The sequence below is a fragment of the Apteryx rowi genome, unplaced genomic scaffold (assembly GCF_003343035.1).
Source record: "Apteryx rowi isolate R43461 unplaced genomic scaffold, aptRow1 scaffold_57, whole genome shotgun sequence".
Lineage (NCBI taxonomy): Eukaryota > Metazoa > Chordata > Aves > Apterygiformes > Apterygidae > Apteryx > Apteryx rowi.
In genome coordinates, this window is record NW_020450838.1 from 2,258,816 (window position 1) to 2,279,557 (window position 20,742).

Below are 20,742 nucleotides of genomic sequence, written 5' to 3' on the forward strand. Positions count from 1 at the left end.
AATAGAGACCTCCTGGGACTCCTGACTTTATCCATACCAGCAATTCAATGCCGTGGTACCAAACTATGGCATTAGATTTCCTTAAGTACTTGGATGTTTCTCTTCTTTCCCTAAAAATCATATAGTACTTCCTCTTAAGCTCGAACTGGCTGATGTGGAAAAACGTTAACTTTTATGCTTCTTGAAATTGAAGAGGAATTAGCAAAGAGRCAGCTGGAAGAGGAAAACGAGCATTCTGTTCTGTACTCATCCACAGATCTTTCAGGATGAAATTTTTTGAATACTGACCGCCTAGTGGATTGCCTTTTTTTTTTTTTTGAAACATTTGAAAATGTTTTAACACTGTTAATTGTTGAGAAAGGCCTGAGGTAGATGGAGTAGATTAACAGCTTTTCTCCTGTTAAAAGGGCACTGCTGCAGAAGCAGTCGAGGTCTCTCAGGTTTGCTTCACAATCCCGTCTGTACCTTGTCTGCATGCAGTAGTTGTACTACACGAGGTATCTAAGATAACTTTCATTGTCAGGTTTGCTTTAGAGGATGCCAAGAACAAGTGGACGAGTTTTGTTATTTCTCAGGTGTACAAGTATGTTGCAGCTATACCTGTTTCAGTGAGGCCGCTATCAACATGAGTGAAAGATTAATGGTTGCGTTGTAGCCACGATGAGCCGTGGACATGGGTAAAGCAAGCTGTGTAGACAGAGRTGGTCTCTTCTGCTGGAGCAATAGTCTGAGCTGGCCACTCTTCACTGCTTCTATCTGCAGATCAATTAGGCTTTTTTTTTTTTCTCCCCCCCTCCAGATTGGGGTAGATTTCCTAGTGCTGGATTCAAGTATCAGCTCCAGAAACCACCCACAGTGTCTGGCTTGGAATGAATTAGAGGACCTGTGTTAGGCACTTGAGCTTCTCATGCAGTCAGGAAAGAGAGGGAGGTGCCTTCAAAGGCTATGTGGTGCTGCTGGGCTCAGAGCTGGAGACTGCCTGGGGCTAGCCAGGAAATGCTAAGCACAAAGATGTGTGAATCTTTCTTAGAGCTGAGGTATCCGATTTAATTCTGTCCCTTAGGGCACTGCTACCCACTCAGGTGTTCCCACTCTTGATAAACACAGAGGGGAGCGGGAAGAGGTGGGTAAAAGCATCCTCTATCCTTTGTACTGAAAGAGGAATATGGTGAGCAAGTAGTATGGGATTTGTGGCCAGGAAGAATGCAGCCAAGGGGAAACGGGACTTTGTTGCCTGGCATTTAGCACAGACACTTGAAAGGAGGGAACCTGCCTTTCTATCCTGGCTTTTTTATCCAGTTACTGCAGAATATAAAATGAATCAACTCTTAGGGGAGACCAAAATTGGGTCTTTTCTCTCCCAAATAGCTGTCCTACACGCTGGAGTAAAGAGTGAAGAATCTGAATTTACCTTCCCTGAGGCTAAGAATACAATTGAATTCAGGTCGTCTTGCCTGACCACTCTAAAGCATAGGCTAATTGCAAAACATGGGTGCCAGCACTGTTTCTGCTTGTTCTTTTGCCTATGCTTTACATGTGATTGCAGTGCTGCCTTACTGTGGTAAAGGTGCTCAGAGCACAGCTGTCTGGTCAGGGACATCCAAAAGCTTGTTTGCCTGCATACTGTGGGTTTGATTACAGCAGAGCTTGGGTGGGAAGTGGCAGGACACATCCCCATGGGCACAGGTGTCTCCACTTGGGCATCCAAGCACTCAGCTGTTCAGGTGCACATCAGTGTGCAACACTAGTTCTTGTTAATTATAATGTTGAAGAAGCTAAATCTAGTATTTAAGTCTAAGCTTGTGGGTTTTCGTTCCCTGACAGTGGTTGGAGAGAAGTTATCCTCTTGCTTCCCCTATTTTGGAGGTACCCATCTTTCTTGGGTTAGAGTGGGATGTTAGACGACTCTCTCAAACTAATCACAGCTTTGACACAGTCACCTTAAGTGAGATGAATTCCCTGTCTGCTTGGAACAAATATGTCACTGGAGGCAAAGGACACGAATTCTCTGAGTTGATTGCTTCTCAATAGAGCCTCCTGTGGATCCGTTAATGAACATCCCCGAGTATTTCCTGGCAGTCATTCCTAGTTTGGCTGTGAAGTATGAACTCATTAATGTAAGGTTTTGTTCTGCTTTCATTCCAGGTGGTCAGAGCTGCTGAGGAAGCTGCTTCTACCCTGGCTAGTTCCATCCACCCAGAGCAGTGCATCAAAGTGCTTTGCCCCATCATTCAAACTGCAGATTATCCAATTAACTTAGCTGCCATCAAAATGCAGACAAAAGTCATCGAGAGGATTTCTAAGGAATCGTTGCATCAGCTCCTTCCTGATATTATTCCTGGATTGTTACAGGTACAGAAGCCCATGTCACATGTGCTCCCAAGCAGAAAGCATAATTGATTAATGCATAAGGTGTGTAACCTGAGAAAATTACCCTCTGGGGCCAAATTCTGGTAAATTAAAATTTTAATCCCTCTGAGGTTTGTTTTGTTTTGTTTTGTTTTTTTAAATCTTTGCACTTTTGATATTGTTTTGATGCATTAAGGAGAAGGAGAGGAAAACTCCGATTCCTGTGTTTGCATTCCACAGTTAGATACCTTGGCCTGGCTCCTAAAGAAGTCGGTAGCAGCCATACAATAAACTTAGTGGGAATTAGCCACCTCTTGTGCAATTGCAGCGCATCCCAAGCAGCACATCTTGCAGTCTCCTTTCATTCTGCTGAGCTGTTCTGCATGTTGATTGTACTTTGCATTTGAATTTGAATCCCAGCAGGCTGGATAGTCCCCCCTTTTTCTCTGAAATCAGGAGACCGAATTTCTGACTTGCATTCAGCCTCTTTCACAACCCTCTCAAGTTGGGTGGGGAGCTTTATTTTTGCCAGTGCTAAGGCTTGGTCTTAYATTGTGTATTTAACTTTCAGTGCTGGCTGTATTGGAATTGTATTCTGTTCCCCTGCACAAGCAACTGGCAGGGTATGGACTGGAATAAGGCTGGAAGCAAGATGGAAATTAGGTAGCAGCAAGAAGAGAGGAGAAAGAATATGTCTGTGTGTATGTGTTTGTTGGGGAGGGATTATGACAGGAACAGATCAGTGTGAAGGGGGTGGTATGTTTTGGTGGGTAAGACTTCACTGGAAAGCTGGGATAAAGAAACCTCTTTATAGTGAGCATAATGAGCTGAAGGACAAGAGCAAAGTCGGAAATTCCTCTTGTGCGTCCCAGCATTTGTCCCAGCTTTGTAATGTCAACTCTTGCAATTCTGTTCTTAAATCCCAGCATCTGGGGATCAAGCAATTCTGTATTGATCTTCACTTTCATTGTAAAAAGGTTTTAGCTGTAATTGTTGGGAAATAAATCTGGACTAGTCTCAATGCACCAGAAAAGTTCTGGAGTGGTGTAAGCAGCGTGCCCTTGAAAAGAGCACAGTTGTATTTGTTTTATTAAATTGCTTTTCTATCTTAAGTATTGTTTTGGAGGCTAGTTTGTGACTTCTAAACTCAGAGTTGCCAGTGATTGTTTCCATGCCTTAGAAACTCATAGTGATTATGTGAATCTCCTACTCCTGTCTGTAAAGTGCTTTGGGATCCTTCAGGCTGAAAGACTTTGTGCAGAGCAAATCACCTACGTAGTTGTTTACCTTGGTGAGGGAAATGGAGTGATTAAAAGGTGAGAAGCGTCAGATCGAGGTAGTGTAATGCATGCGCGCAGCTCGGCAGCTCCGAGTGGCATCTCTCTGGCTGGAGTTACTGGATAGGGGAAAGGCAAGAGCAGGGCCTGCCTTCGATGCGTGGGCAGGCYGCTGCACAGTGCTGTAGCGGGGCTTGGTGGGAGCGTTGCAGTGTCCTACAGCTCAGGTTCTCCTGGGAAACCCACCCTGCAGAGGCATCAGTTGTAGCTGCACAAGCAGCCAGCCCGGGGTAGAAACATCATGTACTGGTGAAAGACGGAAACAAACCTGACAGCCCCGTGTCGTTTTGTTGCTGTAGTTGCAGAGTTAGTCGTAGCGGTCGTAGGCCTCTGAGCCTGGGGAAAGATGCAGCCCTCCCTGCCCCTTCCCAGAAGCCGTGCCCTGGCAGCATACCCGGCCGTTGAGGCCCTGCTCGCTGCAGAGAAGGGAATGCAACCTTGAGGGAGGAAAGCAAGAAGAGGCCTGGCCGTGCTGCCTAGTGGTTCGAGTGCAGCGCGAGGGCAGAGACAGGGCACTGATATGCCTGCACTGAAGCTCTTGCTGGTATGCAAGTGTTGCAGAAAGAATGAGACATCCCAGCCCCCCGTGCTGTTTTGATAAGGGCTTCTCGTGACAGTGGCCTTTGCCTTCAGGGCTGCCTCCAGACTGGCCTTGGGTGTAGTTTGCAGTTGCGTGCCAGGTCCTGGTCCCAAATCGTCCCAGCCAGCTCCTGCTCAGAGCACCTTGCGCCTTCCCTGGTGTGCCTTGTTTGCCTGAAAGCTAGGCTTTGGGGTCACGGGGTTGTCCTGGTCCAGACTTGGCAGAGCTGAGAAGCGCTGTGGGGTGCAGAGTAGGGATGAAGCCAGTGGGTCTGGATTAGGGCCCCACAGAGACAGGAGTCACCTCCTGTAGCAGACCTCCTCCTTCCGTACCCGTGGAGAGGAGCCCCCAGGATACGTAGCGCAGCCTGGCTCAGGCGGCAGTGGCGGCGGCGGCTGTCGGGGCGCGCTGGGAGGGTGAGGCTGTGCAGCGCTGCCTCTGACTCAAGCTGCTGGGGAAGCTGATGATTTTGGCTGTAGGGTCAGCGAAGGCTCTCTTGGCCTTGGGTAACTTATTTGTCCCACACCCCTTTGACGCATCTGAGAAACGCAGAAGCACACAATCTTTTCCAAATGGTGCTGGAGCCCTTCCGCTGCTGGGCTTTGCTGTCTCCCATCTGCATGGGGAAGCAGTGAGAGTTGCTTAGTAGGAGACGGAGCTGAGCAGGCCCTGGCATGACAGAGCCCTGCTTTTAAGCCTTAAGCAGGCATTGAGCGACCAGCCTAGAGCAAGCTTTCCCTCTGCACGGAGAGCCTGGGCCCATGGGTGTCGTGTCCGTGACGAGCCCTGGCTGCCTCAGAGTGTCTAGTCTGCCTTGCTAGCCTGCCCGCTGGGGTGTTTGCCGGTGGGCAGCCTGATGTCCCCATCCCCAGCCGTGCAGGGTCTGTCCTCTCAGCTTTCCCGGCRGAGGTCACCCTGCATCCAGAGGAAGCAGCGTCCAGCACGCTGGAGTGATCGGTGTATTTCTCATGGGATCGCAGCTTAGTGATAAATCACTGCCCCAGTACAGAACTGATGTCATGAGCTGTCGAGTGACCTGGTGGCTAGTCTGAGCTCTCCCGTAGCTGCCCGAGGTCTGGCACACCCACCGCGGCTTTTCGTGCTCTTTCCCACGGTTGTTCCTGCCTGATAGGTAATCGACAAGCTTGTGGCTACAGAAGTCCGTTCATCTAATGGACTAGCACACATGTGTAGCACTGCTATGCAGTGTTTTTTGCACAGTGCTTTTAAAAGGCTGGAAAATAATCCTTTATGATAACTTTTTGCTATTTCTTATGTCTGGATACTGGTATTCCATCCAAGGTGCACATTGCACTTCACAAACCAAAATTTTAGGTTTCATATTCTGAGTGAGCTAACCATTAGGCCATTTTGCTGCAAAATTAGTCTCCATCTGTAGCTTTGCTCTCAGGAGTGGTCAACTTTGGACATGTGAGTTGGTTTCCACTGAGTTGGATTTGAGTCAGGAAAGACTCTTTCCTGAAGACAAGCTGGGAGCAGTGGAAAGCATCACCTAGGCATGGAGCAAGAAACATCGGTAGCGCTGTTGTAGGACTTTAGTAGTGGATAACCTGCTGGATCATCCTGCTGCTTTTCAGCTTTCAAGGGGCTGAATATTTATTTTGTATTTAAAACAAGGGAAAGTCTACTGAACATATTAAGTCTTGACAATCCAGTCTTCTGAATTGGACGCAGGAATGTACGTATTTGATGGAGTCCTAAGCTTTACAAGCTTGTGTTGGGAACCTGTGTTCTTGTTTAATGATATAAATAACATTAAGTAACATAAGTAACAAATGGGATGTATTTGGCTCTTCCATTAAGCACCTTTCTGTTGACCTGATATACTTTGTTAGGTCTGTGGCTGCACTTGCAAAATATTCACCAGCTCATTAATATATTGATTTGGAAGGATGTTGGCAAGTGCTGTTTGATTTGTGACCTTTTTTTTCTTGTTTTCTAGGGTTATGATAATACAGAGAGCAGTGTCCGTAAAGCTAGTGTGTTTTGCCTAGTGGCAATTTATTCAGTAATTGGAGAAGAACTGAAACCTCATCTCGCACAACTCACGGGAAGCAAGGTATAAGAGTAACACCTCTTTGGTATTTTGACAACAGCCAGCTGAACAGCTCATGCTACTAGCAGCAAGAGCAGTGGCTTCACGGTGGTTCTGGGTCAAGTTCCCTGTGCTCAGTTAAATCTTAATGAGTTAGTCTAGCTCACACTGCTGAATACCACTAGAGCAGCACAGCACTTGCTCCTCAGTGTGAGCATTTGAAACCCCACAGAAAGTCCTGAGGAGGTTCAGGCATCAGTTTCATGACGTATTTAATCCTGTGTAATGCAAGCTGCCACCAGCGAGCTGGTCCCTCACTGTTCCCACTCCAGCCACGTCTACCTTGCCTCTTCTGTGCTACATCCAGAGGTGACTATGCACTGAGTTGGAGCAGCAGGCTGCTCTGGCTGAAAACAAGCCATTAAAATATATATATATATAGTTTTCAAATCTCTTTCTGAGGCTACACAGTTAATCTGATGCCAGGAGAGTGGGAATGCATGGCTGGATTGGGAGGGAGAGCAGGACCTTTGCTTTCAGCAACAAGCCATGATTAGGGCTGATAGAAATGCAGGGAAAACTTCACTCTTAACAGCACGGCAGCTGTGCCCCTTTCCTCCCGGGAGACCAGCTAGCTCAAGTGACTCTCCAAAGACTGTTGTGCCCAGCAGTCAAGATAGCAGCAAAACTCAAATTCTGAGCTGATGCTGCAAGTGAAATCAAGTCCTTAACTCACTTCTGTTCTTCAGATGAGAACTGGGATGTCGCTTTGAAGCTGATGGTGTTTGATTGCTCTTCAAAACTGTTCAGGAAGCTGTCGCTAGATTCTTTCTCCTGTCAGTTTGAAGTCTTAAGGCTGAGATTTCCCTGCAAATTTAAGATGAATTCTGCATTGTTGTCTCTGAAATAGATCTCCGCATGGGGATGGTTACTTAGCTCAGAGGCCTTCATCTTGTTATTTCAAAGCAAGTAATTTCTTTTGAAGGTAGGAAGTGTGGTGTGGGTTAAGACAGAATCTAAGGATGCTTGGATTTTATGTCTAAATAGAGTTGCCTTGTCTCTAAACAAACTACTTCAATTTCCCTTTGGAAAAGGAGAAAGCTATTGATGCTGAGGTTTACCTCGTTTATACTTGAGCAGTTGGGAATCCCCATATCAGAGTGTTGTAGAAACTTTATTATCCCAGCATCTAGGTGCCGCAGACTTACTGTGCTGCACAACTAGCTTTAAACATGTGAGTAATTCCTCTCAGTTTACTCAGACTGCCTGCACGTTTAAAGTTAAATCTGTGCATGAGTCATTGCAGGATCCGGAGCGAAGGTGGTAAGGCAGAAAAAATTCATGCAAAGGAAGTATATTGTCATAACAGCTTCACTAGATTTACCAAGTTAGTGAAGACTTTTAAATATATCATGGAAAATGAACATTTGAAATAGAACAAAATCTGTCCCACTGGGCTCCCCAAGCACGAAGGATTAGGAGTGTTTCCTAGGAGGGACCTTGGCTTTCAGATCGCCGGTGTGTGACCAGGTTCAATGTCTACATGTGGCCCCACTGACCTCTGTGGGAATCCTGCTTGCCTAAAGCAGACTGCAGGATCAGGGTGCATGCCCTGACTGACAGCTGCTGAAATGAAGCACAACAAATTTTTCAAATCCCATTGAATCTGGCTGTAATTTCAGTGGGACCAGGATTCTGCTCCTGTATATTTTGAAATACTCTGTTTTGCTTCTATTTTTCATCCAGAGAGCCCAGTGTGGTGTCAGCCCATTCAAAATGGTTGCCTACAGAACACGCATTTAAGATTTCCAGTCAACTTTTGCTCGTCTGTTTTGCTGGCATCTTCTTCTCATGTTTTTTGTCGTCTCTTTCAGATGAAGCTACTAAACTTGTACATAAAGAGGGCCCAGACTACCAATAGCAACAGCAGTTCCTCTTCAGATGTTTCAACGCACAGTTAATGAAGATATCTGGACACATGTAGACTTAGAAGCAATCAACGGTGCCTCTCAGAGACCTTTCTGCTACTCTTACTTCACTGGCGCACTCCATCAGCTTAAGGAGGCCATGCAGATATTTATTGCAATCAGTATTTTAGTCCCTTAAAGCTTTTATGTAGAATCTTATCGGTATTGAATGTAAAGGAAGCAAGGTCTGTGTTGCAGTCTTCATTAAAAAAAGAAAAAGTGAACAACAGAAAGCCATACTTAAACATATTTGTATAGCCTGCTGAAATCTCTGAAATATGTTTAGGTTAGTTTTCCAAAACTGAGTCCAAAAAGGTGGACACGCATAAAGGTCAAACAAATCTTGTTATTTTAGTTCATACCCAGTTTTGGTTTCTGTGCGCTAGTTATGTGTTCTCTCCCCATGGTTGCAGCTGTTCTGGCTGGATTCTCCTCTCCTTGCCAGTCTTGTGATCCCATTTTGTATGTCCTCCTTGCAGCCTGCCTAACATGCAGGATTGTCCGTGAGGAGGTCTTTGCAGCTAGGGCTGTGATTCTAGCCTCCGATGCTTTAATACTGAGAGATAGCAAATGAGTAATGGAAAAAGTAGGTTCTTTTTAAGCATCTGAGTTTTGTACATAGTTCTGACAGACCTCTGATGGGCTGATTTTTCTGTAACTGCTCTCCAGCCAGCTGTGCTTTGTGAAACAGCTGGGCTCTTGCTACTTTCATTGACTCTGTAAATATTTCCCCTCTTCTTGCCCATTCGGCTCTTTCATATACTCAAAAGGCATGTCAGGTTACTTGTAACCCCTTGAAGGGAGCCTGAGACACGGTTCTGGGACTGATGCCTGCGATCAGACACTGGAGTTTGGGTGTTGTGTTGGGATCTGAGCGCACCTGTGGGTTTGCAGTCGGAGCCGGCAGGGCTGGATCGTAGTGCTGCCTTGCAAGGCGAGCTGTATTTTTATTGAAGTCTGTAGCATCAAAGGGCTGATCTGCTGCTCTGACCAGACCTCCTGGTGTTGGGTGGTAAATGGTCTTGTTCATCCCCGCTACTCCTGTGTGCTGTGGGCAAATTGTTCACCCCAGAGGACAGAAAGGGAATCTTAAACTGGACAAAATGCCCCTGTGGAAGTGCCCGTTGTGGGGGCTGACTGGGCTAGTGCCAGTTGCCTGCTGCAGCTCCCTCCTGTGCCTGAAGAGCCTGCAGGGCTGTCACCTGCCTTCAGAAGCCTCCTCCTTCCCGACCAGCCCCATGCATGGTCCTGCAGGTGCTTAGCACTTCAGAGGGGTGTGCAGCACCCTCATGGGGGCTTCAGCAGGGTGCTCTGGGTGCCGTCCCAGCTGAGGGCACTGCTGGAAGGATCCTTTCACCAACTGATGAGTGAGACGAAGTCGGAATCAAACCCGCAGGCAGTCGAATACCCTGTGGCACCATCCTCCACCGACGGGAGACCCTCCTGTCTGCAGAGGGGGAGCTCCCCCACTGCTGCCATAACCCAGAGGAAGCAGGAGGACGCTCATGCTGCGGTTGGTCCCGGGCTGGATCCTGGCTGATGGACAGGCCTACCCCAACCTGCGGTGGGTCAGAAGTGGGTTTTGCCCCTAGTGCCAGCAACGTGAGAGGGTGGACCTGCAGGCCATACGTGCTCTCTGGCTGCTCCTGGTGCCTCGGTCTCCCTCCAGCCCCCTCCCAGTGGGGAGCTGAAGGGACACCTCGGCAGTGTGTGGGCGACACAAGTGTCCGGTGCTGCAGCAGAATGACTGAAACCCTGTTGTCCTCCCTTCCCATCAATCTGTGCTTGCGTGGCTCAGCCCCRGTCCATCGCGGCCTCCAAGGAGCTGTGCTGGGAGGTGCTGCGTGGCACCTGGTCCCATCCGAGCGCCCGGCTCTGGCRGGGCCCTGCAGGATGGGGCCATGGAGCCTTTTGGCCCCTTTCCCTGCCAGTGTGAGAGCAGGAGAGGTGACCTGGTCCTGAGTCCCTCAGGACTTGTCCAGGCTTTTGCTGGCTGTGGGGCTAATTCCCTCATCTTTCCCAATAAATAATGCTATGGCAGGAGAAGCCATCGCGACCCTGATGCGTGGGATTCCCCCAAGGTCTTCCTGCAGGCTCGATAAAGCCATCCTCGCTAGAGGAGGCTGTTGTGATTATATTGGCTGCTCCATGGTCAGTGTTGCCCTTTCTGTGGACCATTCCTTTACATCATCTTTCGGTATGCTTGTTAGAATATTCTTTTTTATTTTTTTTTGAATGATTGAAATTAGTTTAATGTGAATTTATTTTCCCTTTTGAGGAAATATTCAGCTGACATGTTGGCAGCAGTTAGCTGTCTTGTTTGAATTTTTATTAGTTTTTTTTTTTAATTTGTGCTCTAACTGCTCAGTATTTATGCCTCTCTCTTTCTCCCCGTGTCAGCTGAGCATCTTCTGCCCCAATCCTGGGGTTCAGAAGGTCGGCATAGCCGACCGGATGGCGTTTAGCCCCTTCCAGCCGTGGTGGAGCTTGTTCCATCACCATTTGCTTTTTGTTCGTTTGTTTTTTGAATGGCACACTGTAGCAAGTCTCCAGGAATTGAATTCCTTCTCAAATGTTTTTTTTATATTTTATAAAATCCTGTTAGTATGCACTGAAAGTGAACGCACTGTAACTAATGTCCCTGAACTGACCCTAGCGCGTGTGCTGACACTACAGTAGGAATTAACAGCTCGTCCTTCAGAAATACATGTGGAATCTGCTGCTGCTTTGAGACTCCAGAGATGAGCGTGTATTTTTCAGATACTATTGGCACATTKGGGGCTGCACATGGTAGAACCAGGCCTTACTTTCTTGATCAGATTCTGTTCTGTTTGTCAATAGATGCTCATTAGTGTGTTACTTTATTTCTTTACATGAGTCAATCGAGGACTGTTCATCCTTTGAGCACTCTAAAGTCTGTTATACCTGCATACAGTAGAGAGCATTCTGCTTAGGTATTTATAAATCATTTGCGTATAATGTACATAGTAAGTTGTTTAGTATGTTGAACATAACCTGACTTTTTTTTCCTTTGAAGTACTCAAAGGGCTAGCTCTGAATGTCACCTCTGACCTGCAGCGTTCTGATTTCCAAAAGCTGTACAATCACTTTGTTTTTTCTTTAGCAAGCATAAAGGTCTCTCTGGCTACAAATCAGACAGTGTCCACGCACGTTTGCAGAGGAAGATCTGCATGCTGGCAGTGCCTCACCGCGACGGTGGAGCTTGTGTTCACGTTCTCCCRGCAGTAGCCACCTACTGCAGCTGCCTTTTTTTTTTTCTTGCTGCCCATTATGCAGGGCTTTGATTTTTTTTTCGTATCTTTGAGAGGAGAAAAAAAAAAAAAGAAAAAAGAAAAAAAATATTTGCCCACCATGCTTAAAAAGTCTGAATGGGAGAAAACTCTCAGCAGACAGTGGTTCCTGGCTGTAAGGTTGCCGAAATCTCAGATGTGAATGTTTTTTCTGCCATTGGCTGCACCAGTGCTCCGTGGGCATGGGCAAATAACGGATACATCGGCCCCCACAGTCCTAYGTACTGTAGTTCTCATGTAGTGCAGAATTATCGAGGCATGTGGCTTTCTTAAGGTACACTATGTGTGCTTGCCTGGATTACAATACAATACAAGACTGTCTTTTTTTATTGCTTATTACTAGCTTACCAATAACCTGTATAAGTAATGTAACTCGCATCTTTGTCATCAAAACCTTTTCTCCCCACCCCTTTATTTATCAAGCATAATATTACATATTAAGGGACAGAAAAATAGATCTTTGTAGAGTACAGCAGGATGTTGCTAACAATAATGTTTTAAATGGGAAGTAAAAACTGCTCTGAAAAATGCCACTCATAAGAAATGATTTTGTTGGCACCGTGTTCATGCGCATGTATTTTTTTCTATTTTTCCGCTTTTGTCATGTTACATCCATATCTGTATTTATATCTTATTTGTTTCACTTTTGAGTGTATCATGGCAACTGTACAGATGTTTTTTGTTAACATTTATGTGATAGAATTTGCTAAAAAAAGAAAAAAAATTAAAATAAAACCTTTTGAGTTTGCCCTAGAATAACTGGAAGTTGGGTTTGTTTTCAGGGGAAGAGTAGCACATCTCCTTGCTCCGACAGCCCTGCCCAGCCCTTGCTTGTAAAGGATTCGCTCTTAAAAATATACTGATGATTTTGGTATAACAGCAGAGACAGGTCCCTGGCTGTGGAGATGGGTCCCTGATTCAGGAGGGTTTTAGCCCAGCTGCAGCCTGGGGCGCACGTGTCCACCATGGTACCCATCCAAGCTGGAGCCTGGATCATGTTTGCGGAGGCTGAGCTGAGCCACGGGACAAGGCACGGGGTCTTGCTGCTGCTCGGCAAGAGGCACAGGGAAGAGCAGGCAGGGTAGCGACCCGCTGGCCTTGCTCGGGGGGGTTGTGGGTTGCTGGTGCCATCCAGCTGCTGGCTCAGGATCTCCTGACCAACAGGAACAGAAGCAGCGTTGAAATCTGCCTCGTCCTCACCGTCCCCTTCATCACAGCCCTGGCCAGGGTAAAACCAGGGCATCACAACACCAGGGAGTCTGCTGGCAACAGCAGCTCCTGGTATTCCTGGCGTTTCCTCCCGCAGCTTATTCCTGTCCTGGCTGCTGCATTTTCTGTATTAATTAGGTGGTTAGTTGGCCGGTTGTTTCCTACACATGCTCGTTGGTGAGGCCCCTGCGAGGACCGCAGTGGGGGCCAACAGCAGCACTGGGAGCGAGGGGAGCAGAGGTGGACAGCAGCCGCAGCTCCTCCGGCAGCTGCTGCCAAAGGCTGGAGCGTCCAGCCGCGGCCCCGTGGGCAGATAGTGTGCCTGCCTCCTCCTGCCTGCTGCGATGCTCACCGCCTCCTGCGGATGCGCTGACTGGGGCGGGGATGGTAATTTTGGGAGGCAGTCTAGCCTGAGGCTTGGAGGAAAGCTGTGCTGCAAATCTCTACCAATGGGGGAGAAGCAGCCAGGCTGCCTGGACTTAAGAGATTTATTTTGGAGCCACTGAGATTTTTGAGAAGAGCAGGACATTTGGGGGTGCTGATCTTCTGTCGGCTTTTTCGAGTGTTGGGGAGGTCATGCTTCTTAGAGGGGTGCTTGTGGCCTTACAAACTAGCCAGCTTTCCTGGGTGAATAAATAGGTAATTGCAATTTGAAAATCTGTTGTTGATAGTGAAGTTGTGCTCTACCTTAGGGAAGTGGATTCTCCGAAGGTATGACTTTTACCTTGATGCTTTTCCTTTAGCAAGCTCGGGTATCCTGTGGTGAGCGTCAGGGAGTCTGGAGAGTGTGGGAGGTTCAGATGTCCTGTGCGAGGCCCTTGAGGTGAATGTTATCAGGAAAAAGAGCAAATGGGGGAGTGTTACAGAATTTGAGCACCAGGATTCAGTACATACAGGTTCTGGCCATGCTGGATGATGCACTCCTAGTTAAATCATCTTGTCTCTCTCCTACAGCGAGAGGATTACTTCATCTTCCCATGTTAGTCTCTAGATAGTTCCCAAAGTAGAAGAGTGGTCTGGAAAACTTTTGGAAGTTTCAGGCATTCAACGCTTTTGTTTAGCCGTAGACCCTCCCTAATGCATTGGTGAGAGCTACTCCAGCAGTTCTTGAGCCAGTCCTGAATTCATGTGCAGTGTTTTAAAAGTCAATTAGAGTACGTGAGGTAAATGAGCACGTGCAGAACCACAGCAATGTTGGTTTATGTTCAGAAAACCCTGTAAGTGGTCTGTCACAGAATCACAGAATGGTTGAGGTTGGAAGGGACCTCTGGAGATCATCTAATCCAATCCCCCCGCTCAAGCAGAGTCACCTAGAGCACATTGTACAGGATTGCATCCAGGTGGGTTTTGAATATCTCCAGAGAAGGAGACTCCACAACAACGTCACATCAACTAGTAACTGCCCGTCCAAAATGTTTGGAGACAACTGGCTTCTGCAGAGGCCCAACTTCAGGGCACATGGAGGGCTGAAATCCCCCCTTTCCTGACGTCGCCTGGGGGCAGTCTGGCTCCTGGCCCTTCACGCTGTGGCCCACCAGTGCACTACTGCCTCACAAACATGTCATTGCACCTTTCACAGCATGTGCAGGAGCAAGGGGTGCGTGGGGACAAATTTATGGGGGTGGGAAAGCATCTTGCAGGTGTAGCCTGGACCAAAGGTCCTGAGGTCCCATTAGCTACTGGCTCCCTGTGATCCTAGGGATCAGAGAAGGCCCCTTTGCTTCCTACTCATGCAGTAAATTATTGCTCTCTGTCTGAGATGGCTGGCACCAACATGCCTTCACTCCTCATCTTTGAATCCCTGCTATATAACTGTGGCAGGGGAAGGACCTCTGTGTTTTTCTCCAGGTGTCATAGTCCCCTGAAGGTGACATGAGCTGCTGCAGATGACTCCATGGCAAAGAAAGGTGGGCACGTGCCCCAGGTCAAAAGACACTGAGAGTAGCGGGGGGGGGCACCACCCTGATGCTGGTAACTGTCAGCTCTGAGTGCTTTGAGTGGCAGTGGACAGGCTGGCTCCAGCTGGAGCTAAGGGTGCTCTTGGCTCCATACGTGCTCGGGTCTCGGCCTGGGAGCTGGGGCTGAGAGAGGATGACTGGATTTTGATATGACTGCAAGCTTGGCCTGCTTTCTCCCCTGTTGACTGCCTTGGTTTGGGTCAGTGGCTCCTTTTGCTCCCTTCTCACTCTCATGCAGGATTTGCAGGACAGCTTTACCAGTGTTTTGAGGAGGCCAGCAAAAGGCCCTGCACAAGTTCCCCAGGCTCTTTGCACACTGCTTATGTCTGCTTTTCCCTTTCCATATGTTTTGCCTGAGCTCTTACACTGACACCTGGGATGCTTCTAGCAATGGGACAGGTCTGGGAGACCCACCTGCCTCCAAGCCCATCCTGGAGGCCTTCCTGGCACCTCTCTAGCTCTGGCCCTCCCATGGAGCACTGCCAGGGCCGGGCAGGGAGTATTTCTGCACTGGGATTCAGGGGCCCATTCTGCAGTGAAGGGCAGTGATTGCTCTCTTTGCTGCAGATGGGACCAACTTGCCAAAACAATCATAGGGTTTTGTTTTGATTCTGCCACACGTCAGAGCAGTGCGAGGGAAGGTCCAGCCTTGCACTGTAACCCCAGCTTCTTCCCAGAGCACTTCCCATGTGCTGCTTCTCAAGCAGTGCCAGGTAATTGTGATTATAAGAAAGGGAAGAGAGAATGACTAGAGCACTATCTTGTCTATGTCTTGTAAAACTCCAGATGCTGGCCTAAATTAGTTTTTGAGCCCTGAGGGATTTGGAAGAGCTCTGAACTCTGAGGCATTGCAAATGTGGTATTAGACAAACCGAGCTAGGGAGCTGGATTTTACTGACACGTGCTTAAAATGGTCAGCCTTGCAAAACCYTTTGCGGGGGCTGAAGAGAGGGACATCCCGCAGATGCAAAAATAGGCCATCCTTGCAGTTCATGCAAGACTCATGCAGAGGGTTATTTGGCATGGCTGGAGGTCTCCTTTTTCCTCCAGAGCAACAGGCAGCAAGGAATAGACTGGAGGAGGCTGGGTGTTCACCTACTCCATCTCCAGGGAGAATCTCTCCGTACTGTGCGACTGACTTTTACCGAGCCCTTGCTCTATTGTTCAGGTTGTAAGAAATCAGTATTAAGACCTAGCTGCTGCTGCAGCCTCTGGCACATCACTTTGCTAAATGCACAGAGCTCCCCTTGCGGAAGTTGTCTTCTCCCAGAAATGGCTTGTGACTGTAGGCAGGTGCTGCCGGTCTCTTATCAGGTCTGACACTCTGCCGATCTCTTTGGCACAAATATTGGCCTTGGTACAGAGGCTTACATCTTCAGGGATGCCAGTAAAGGCCTCCTCGCTCCACTGCAGGAGTGGCATGGCAGGAGGCAATGATTTTGGGGTATGCTTGCAAGAGAGATGCCATCACAGTAAGTGAAAACTCAGCCRGAGCATCCTGGAGCTCTCACTCCAAATGAAATATGAGAGCAGAAGAAAATAATCCTTTCATTCACTCTGCTGGCTCTTTCTGTGCTGAACTACTGCATGTTCTAAAGACCATTGAATTTTGGCTTTGCCTTCAGGATAGAGACTGCAGCATGGTGACAAGGGGGCTGGAGTGTTTGTTTATTGAAGCATCTCATAGTATATGTCCTTTTTAGTTCCTTTATCAAGACATTCCCTCTTGTCCTAAGCCACTTGATTGCTTCACGGATGGGGAATGAGAATTAAGCTGTAATTGCTGCTTGGATGGTTTACACTCAGCTCTCTCCCATCGTGGAAGAACTGAGTTGCTGCCAGCAATTAAAGGTATTTAGCAGTTTCCTGGCTAGCATGAAGGTTTGCTGTAAGCATTTGAACCCAGTTCTCATTTCATTCCTCTGTCCTGGACTGCCTCCGTCTGAACTGCTGCTGACTTCTTTGTAGTCCAGTAGTTTGCAGTCTTCCTCAGATGTCTTTGGGACTGCTTCCTTCTCACTGCAAGAGATGTGACAAGAAACAGGTTAGTGCGTGTCAGCAGAGTAGCACTCATGGACCAGGTGCCTTATCTTAACTTGCTCCAGTTAAAGAATAAGATATTTTGGCTTAGAACCTCTGGGAAAGTGCAGCTCAGCTGATCAGCAGTAACTTGTTAAGCTAAAGTAATTTCACTGCTTTTGACTGTGTAACCCAATTACTTGCTTGTGCAACCTTCATCCTCCCCTGAGCAAATATCACACACCCCTCTCTTCCTTTTACCAATACAACACATTTTTCCTGTTTTTCCTTTTGGTATGTGTCAATGAAGTATCGAAAGAGCCTCTCCAGGGAATGCTGCCCACAGCCCTGGTGGGAGAGTGCTAAGACGAAGCTCAGCACAGAAATGCATGTAAAACTGACCTCAGGGAGAAGAGGACAGACTGTAAATCTCCATCCCCTGCTCTGAAGGAAAAAAAGCCCTGCACGGCTTTCAGGAAGTGGCTGGGGCAACATGGTCACAGAAGTTAACCCGAACATCATGTTAGGAYGGTGGGGGGCTCTCTCACCAGCAGATGCTGTGTTGCTGTGAGTTTTTTCAGGTCCAGAGAAAGACCTTCACTCTTGTAGACCCGCAGTCATGGATCCATTCATGGGTAATAATGGATTATAGGTAAAATGTGCATATAAAACAGTCTGGAGGAAGCTGTTTTGGTAGCAGGGTAAGTATCTGCACGCCAGTACTGCACRCAGCTCTCCCCAGCTGGAGAGGTGCCTGTGTGCGGACAGGAGGATGATAATACCATTGCAACCACTGTGTACCCCTTGGCTGCTGAAGCTGTAATATAGAAGATGCTTAAATATTTCAGGTTGTCCCTGGGCATTTGACCATAGCCAAACGCTCAGTAAATATTGGCTGGATGAACCTGAGGCCCTTATGCAACATATTACTCTGATCTCCATACTGTTTTGTCATAGCTTGGCATGTAACACAATAGGCCAAGTAAAGTTATTGTTTTCCAAAAGAAAGAATTTTTATTCAAACTCAAATGATCACATGACATGAAAATATGAACTGGGAGCGAATCTCCTTGCACTCCTGCTGCCCCACAGGGCAGGCCTCTCACAGGACACCATGGCTGGGGCAGCACTCGCGGAGCTCCTGCTCAATGCAGCAGGCTGGGAAAGCTGCCATAAGCCGCCTTCGAGGGCTTCAACCCACCAAGAAACCCAGCAGCTCTGGCCTAGGGAGGCTCGGGGATGGTTAGGCAGGAAACAGCCGCTCGGGTACAATTAAAAGGAAAGCCTTGCTTGGGAGCAGAGGAGATGGGGAGCAGCAGAGCAAGCAGCGGAGGGGAAAGCAAAGGCAGCGTAAACCAGAATGAGCTAATGCGGGGCCGGGGGATTACAGGGTGCCAGGGAGGCTGTTCACAAATCTATCAGGGGACAAAGCAGCAGTCCAGAGCAAGTAGTAATGAGTAATTAATGAGGACAGGGATGAAATTAATAATGACTCAAAAATGGCTGAGATAATGACCTCCTTCTCTTTAAATCCATCTTTAACAAGAAAGCTAAGGGAAAGGATTTAGATCAATTAAGAAGTAAAGAAAATAAATTTTGTAAAAATAGCTATTGACACAAGCAAGTGGGAGCATGGCTGCAAAATCTCTCTGCAGAAGAGGCAGCAAACAATTCAGGTCTATAGCTGAGGGGGTTTTGTTGGTGGTGCTGGTTTTGGTACTTACATGATGGAGAATTGCAGTGAAAACTGCCAAAACCCAGCCCCATTTCCATGTTGCTGTTCCTGTGCAGGAAGAGCCGGTGRCTCCCAGACCAGCGTGGCTCCAGGGACTGTGTGGTCGCTTGCCAGAGCTGTGGGGCCACGACAGTGGAACAGCTTGGACTTTAACAGGCTGCTTCGATGCTTCCTCTGTGTTCTGCTTCCTTGAAACTCTCCTTTTGTAGCGTTTTTGCATTGCTGCCAATCTCCCCTCTGAGCTGGGGGAGTAAGATTTTTGATGGTGAGTGGGCACTGGTATGTCAAACTGAAGCAGGAGTTCAAATGCAGTGAAAAATGCTCCTTGTTATTGGAGTGTTGGGTACTGGGGTAGGAGCTGCCTTGTCAGGTGCTAAGGACAGCCTGTGTGCATGTCCGGCACACAGCGACTTGGAGATCTCTGTTACAGACAGCGCATTGCCAGCCAGGTAGCAGGTCCAAACTCTCAACTAAACACCTAAGGCACCTTTTTTGCAGCCCTTTCTCTTCTCCTGTGGATAATTTCCCTAGTGCACTGGATTGCGTTGAAGTCTAACGCAGCATGGCAGAGCGAAGCAGCTCTCCTTTTATTCTGTTTAGGGTGTCCCAAGGGGGTTTCATAATGGTGTTTCTCCCTCCCCAGATAAGCCTCACTGTCTCTCTGCTTGCCACAGCCTTTAGTCAACTCCAGGCCTGGAAAAGGAGAAAGCTGAAAGCTGGCAAGGTTTATACCYTACCTGTAAATTTAATGACCATGCATGGCATAAAGACATAAATGGCCACAAGTACAGGCATAGTCAAATGGGAGCTCCTGGAAGACAGCACTGGTGTGCTCTTGGGTGCTTCTGGCATCTGGAGACGTGCTGACCATGTAAGTGTGACTTAACCCACACTTGGCACCTCGTCCTGGCCTTTTGGAGTAGAGGCACTTAAGTTTGAATTCTACCTCTTTTGGTGTTTACATAACCTCTTGTTGGCAACATTAATAGTTTTAATAAAAAAATCCACTCTCAGTGTTCTGCAGGAAGAAAAGGTTTGAGGAGCCTCTTGTGCAAAAATGCAGAAACACCATCTTTTGGAAAACACCCTGACGCTGCGAGGAAACACGCGTGTGAATTTGGCAGGGAGCTGATGACAGGCCCTAACCTGGCTGGTGACGACTTCTCACTATTGTCTTGTCAACGAGCTTCAAGCGTGACTAACGAGGACTAGCAGGACTGCTCTATGCACCAGGTAATTGCTCTGCTCAGATCCCAAGGGTGGACGAGCCTCCCCTGAGACGGCTTGCTAGCGTCAACGACTGCTCCTTGGGAACTGGTATGAGCTAGTCCTCAAAGCAATGGCTGAGATCAATCACCTTCAACTCCTGTCAAAGCTYGGGGATTGCAGAAGAGGCTAGAAACTTGGGAGAGCAGCTGTCCCTGAAACCAGTTTTAGTTCCATGTTTGGTATGATGCCTTAGAGCTATTATCTGGAGATTTTTCTCATGCAAAAATCCTCAGGAAGCACTTTATTCTGCATAGTGTCTATGCTTGATARCAGACAGCCTTCTGGTAGGAAGAGGTAGAGAGAAAACAAATCTCAGAGCGTGGCCTGCCCCGTCATGTAGGGCCGGTGCAAGCGATTCTGGACCCAGAGTGATAAAGGGGCCGCTGTGCTCACGCTGCTCCACTGAATCCCCACGCTGGTTCAGTCTGCTCCAGCGTTCATTGCCTCTCCGCTAGAGACAACACTTTTGGCTTCTGTGGCTGCCTTGCCTGTTGCTGTCTTTCAGGAAGGACCCGTTGTCCCGATGGCCCAGTTTCTCTACACTCCTCATYCACCTCCCTCCTCTTCCCAAGAGAAATGTAGCCCTTGGTCATCATGGTCTTTGTTTGCCAGCAAGGCTCCCTGAAGGCTGTCACACATTTCCCTTAACATCTGTCATCATCTCTGCCCCCAAAATTTCTAACTCCCTGATCTGTTAACCTTAGATTCAAGTGTGGAAACTTTGAGGACACACAAGATGCATCTAGAAACACACAGGTGAGCTTCGGTACCAGGGGACGGGAGCGTCCCTCAGTTGGACTGGATGCCTCTCCATGCCTTTCAGGCCCAAGAGTTTGTGCTGGTGTTTGTAGCAGGCAGCCTCTTGCCTCACTTCGAAGGGTGCCCTCCCAAAGCCCAATGGTGCTTTAACGACACCATCCCATAACTGTGCTTCTTCATGGAGGAGCTTGAA

At 47.9% G+C, this 20,742-nt stretch overlaps 1 protein-coding gene across 7 annotated transcripts in view; it reads left to right on the forward strand.

Moving 5' to 3' along the window:
- Positions 1-12,356, forward strand: part of CLASP1 (cytoplasmic linker associated protein 1) — a 184,538-nt gene extending 172,182 nt beyond the window's left edge. For all 7 annotated transcript variants that reach the window (XM_026082155.1, XM_026082156.1, XM_026082158.1 and 4 more), the window contains 3 exons: positions 2,146-2,352; positions 6,230-6,346; positions 8,197-12,356. In XM_026082155.1, the coding sequence (XP_025937940.1) occupies positions 2,146-2,352; positions 6,230-6,346; positions 8,197-8,283 (411 nt within the window). In that variant the 3' untranslated portion in view covers positions 8,284-12,356. The remainder of the gene's footprint in view (positions 1-2,145; positions 2,353-6,229; positions 6,347-8,196) is intronic.
- The last annotated feature ends 8,386 nt before the right edge of the window (positions 12,357-20,742 follow it).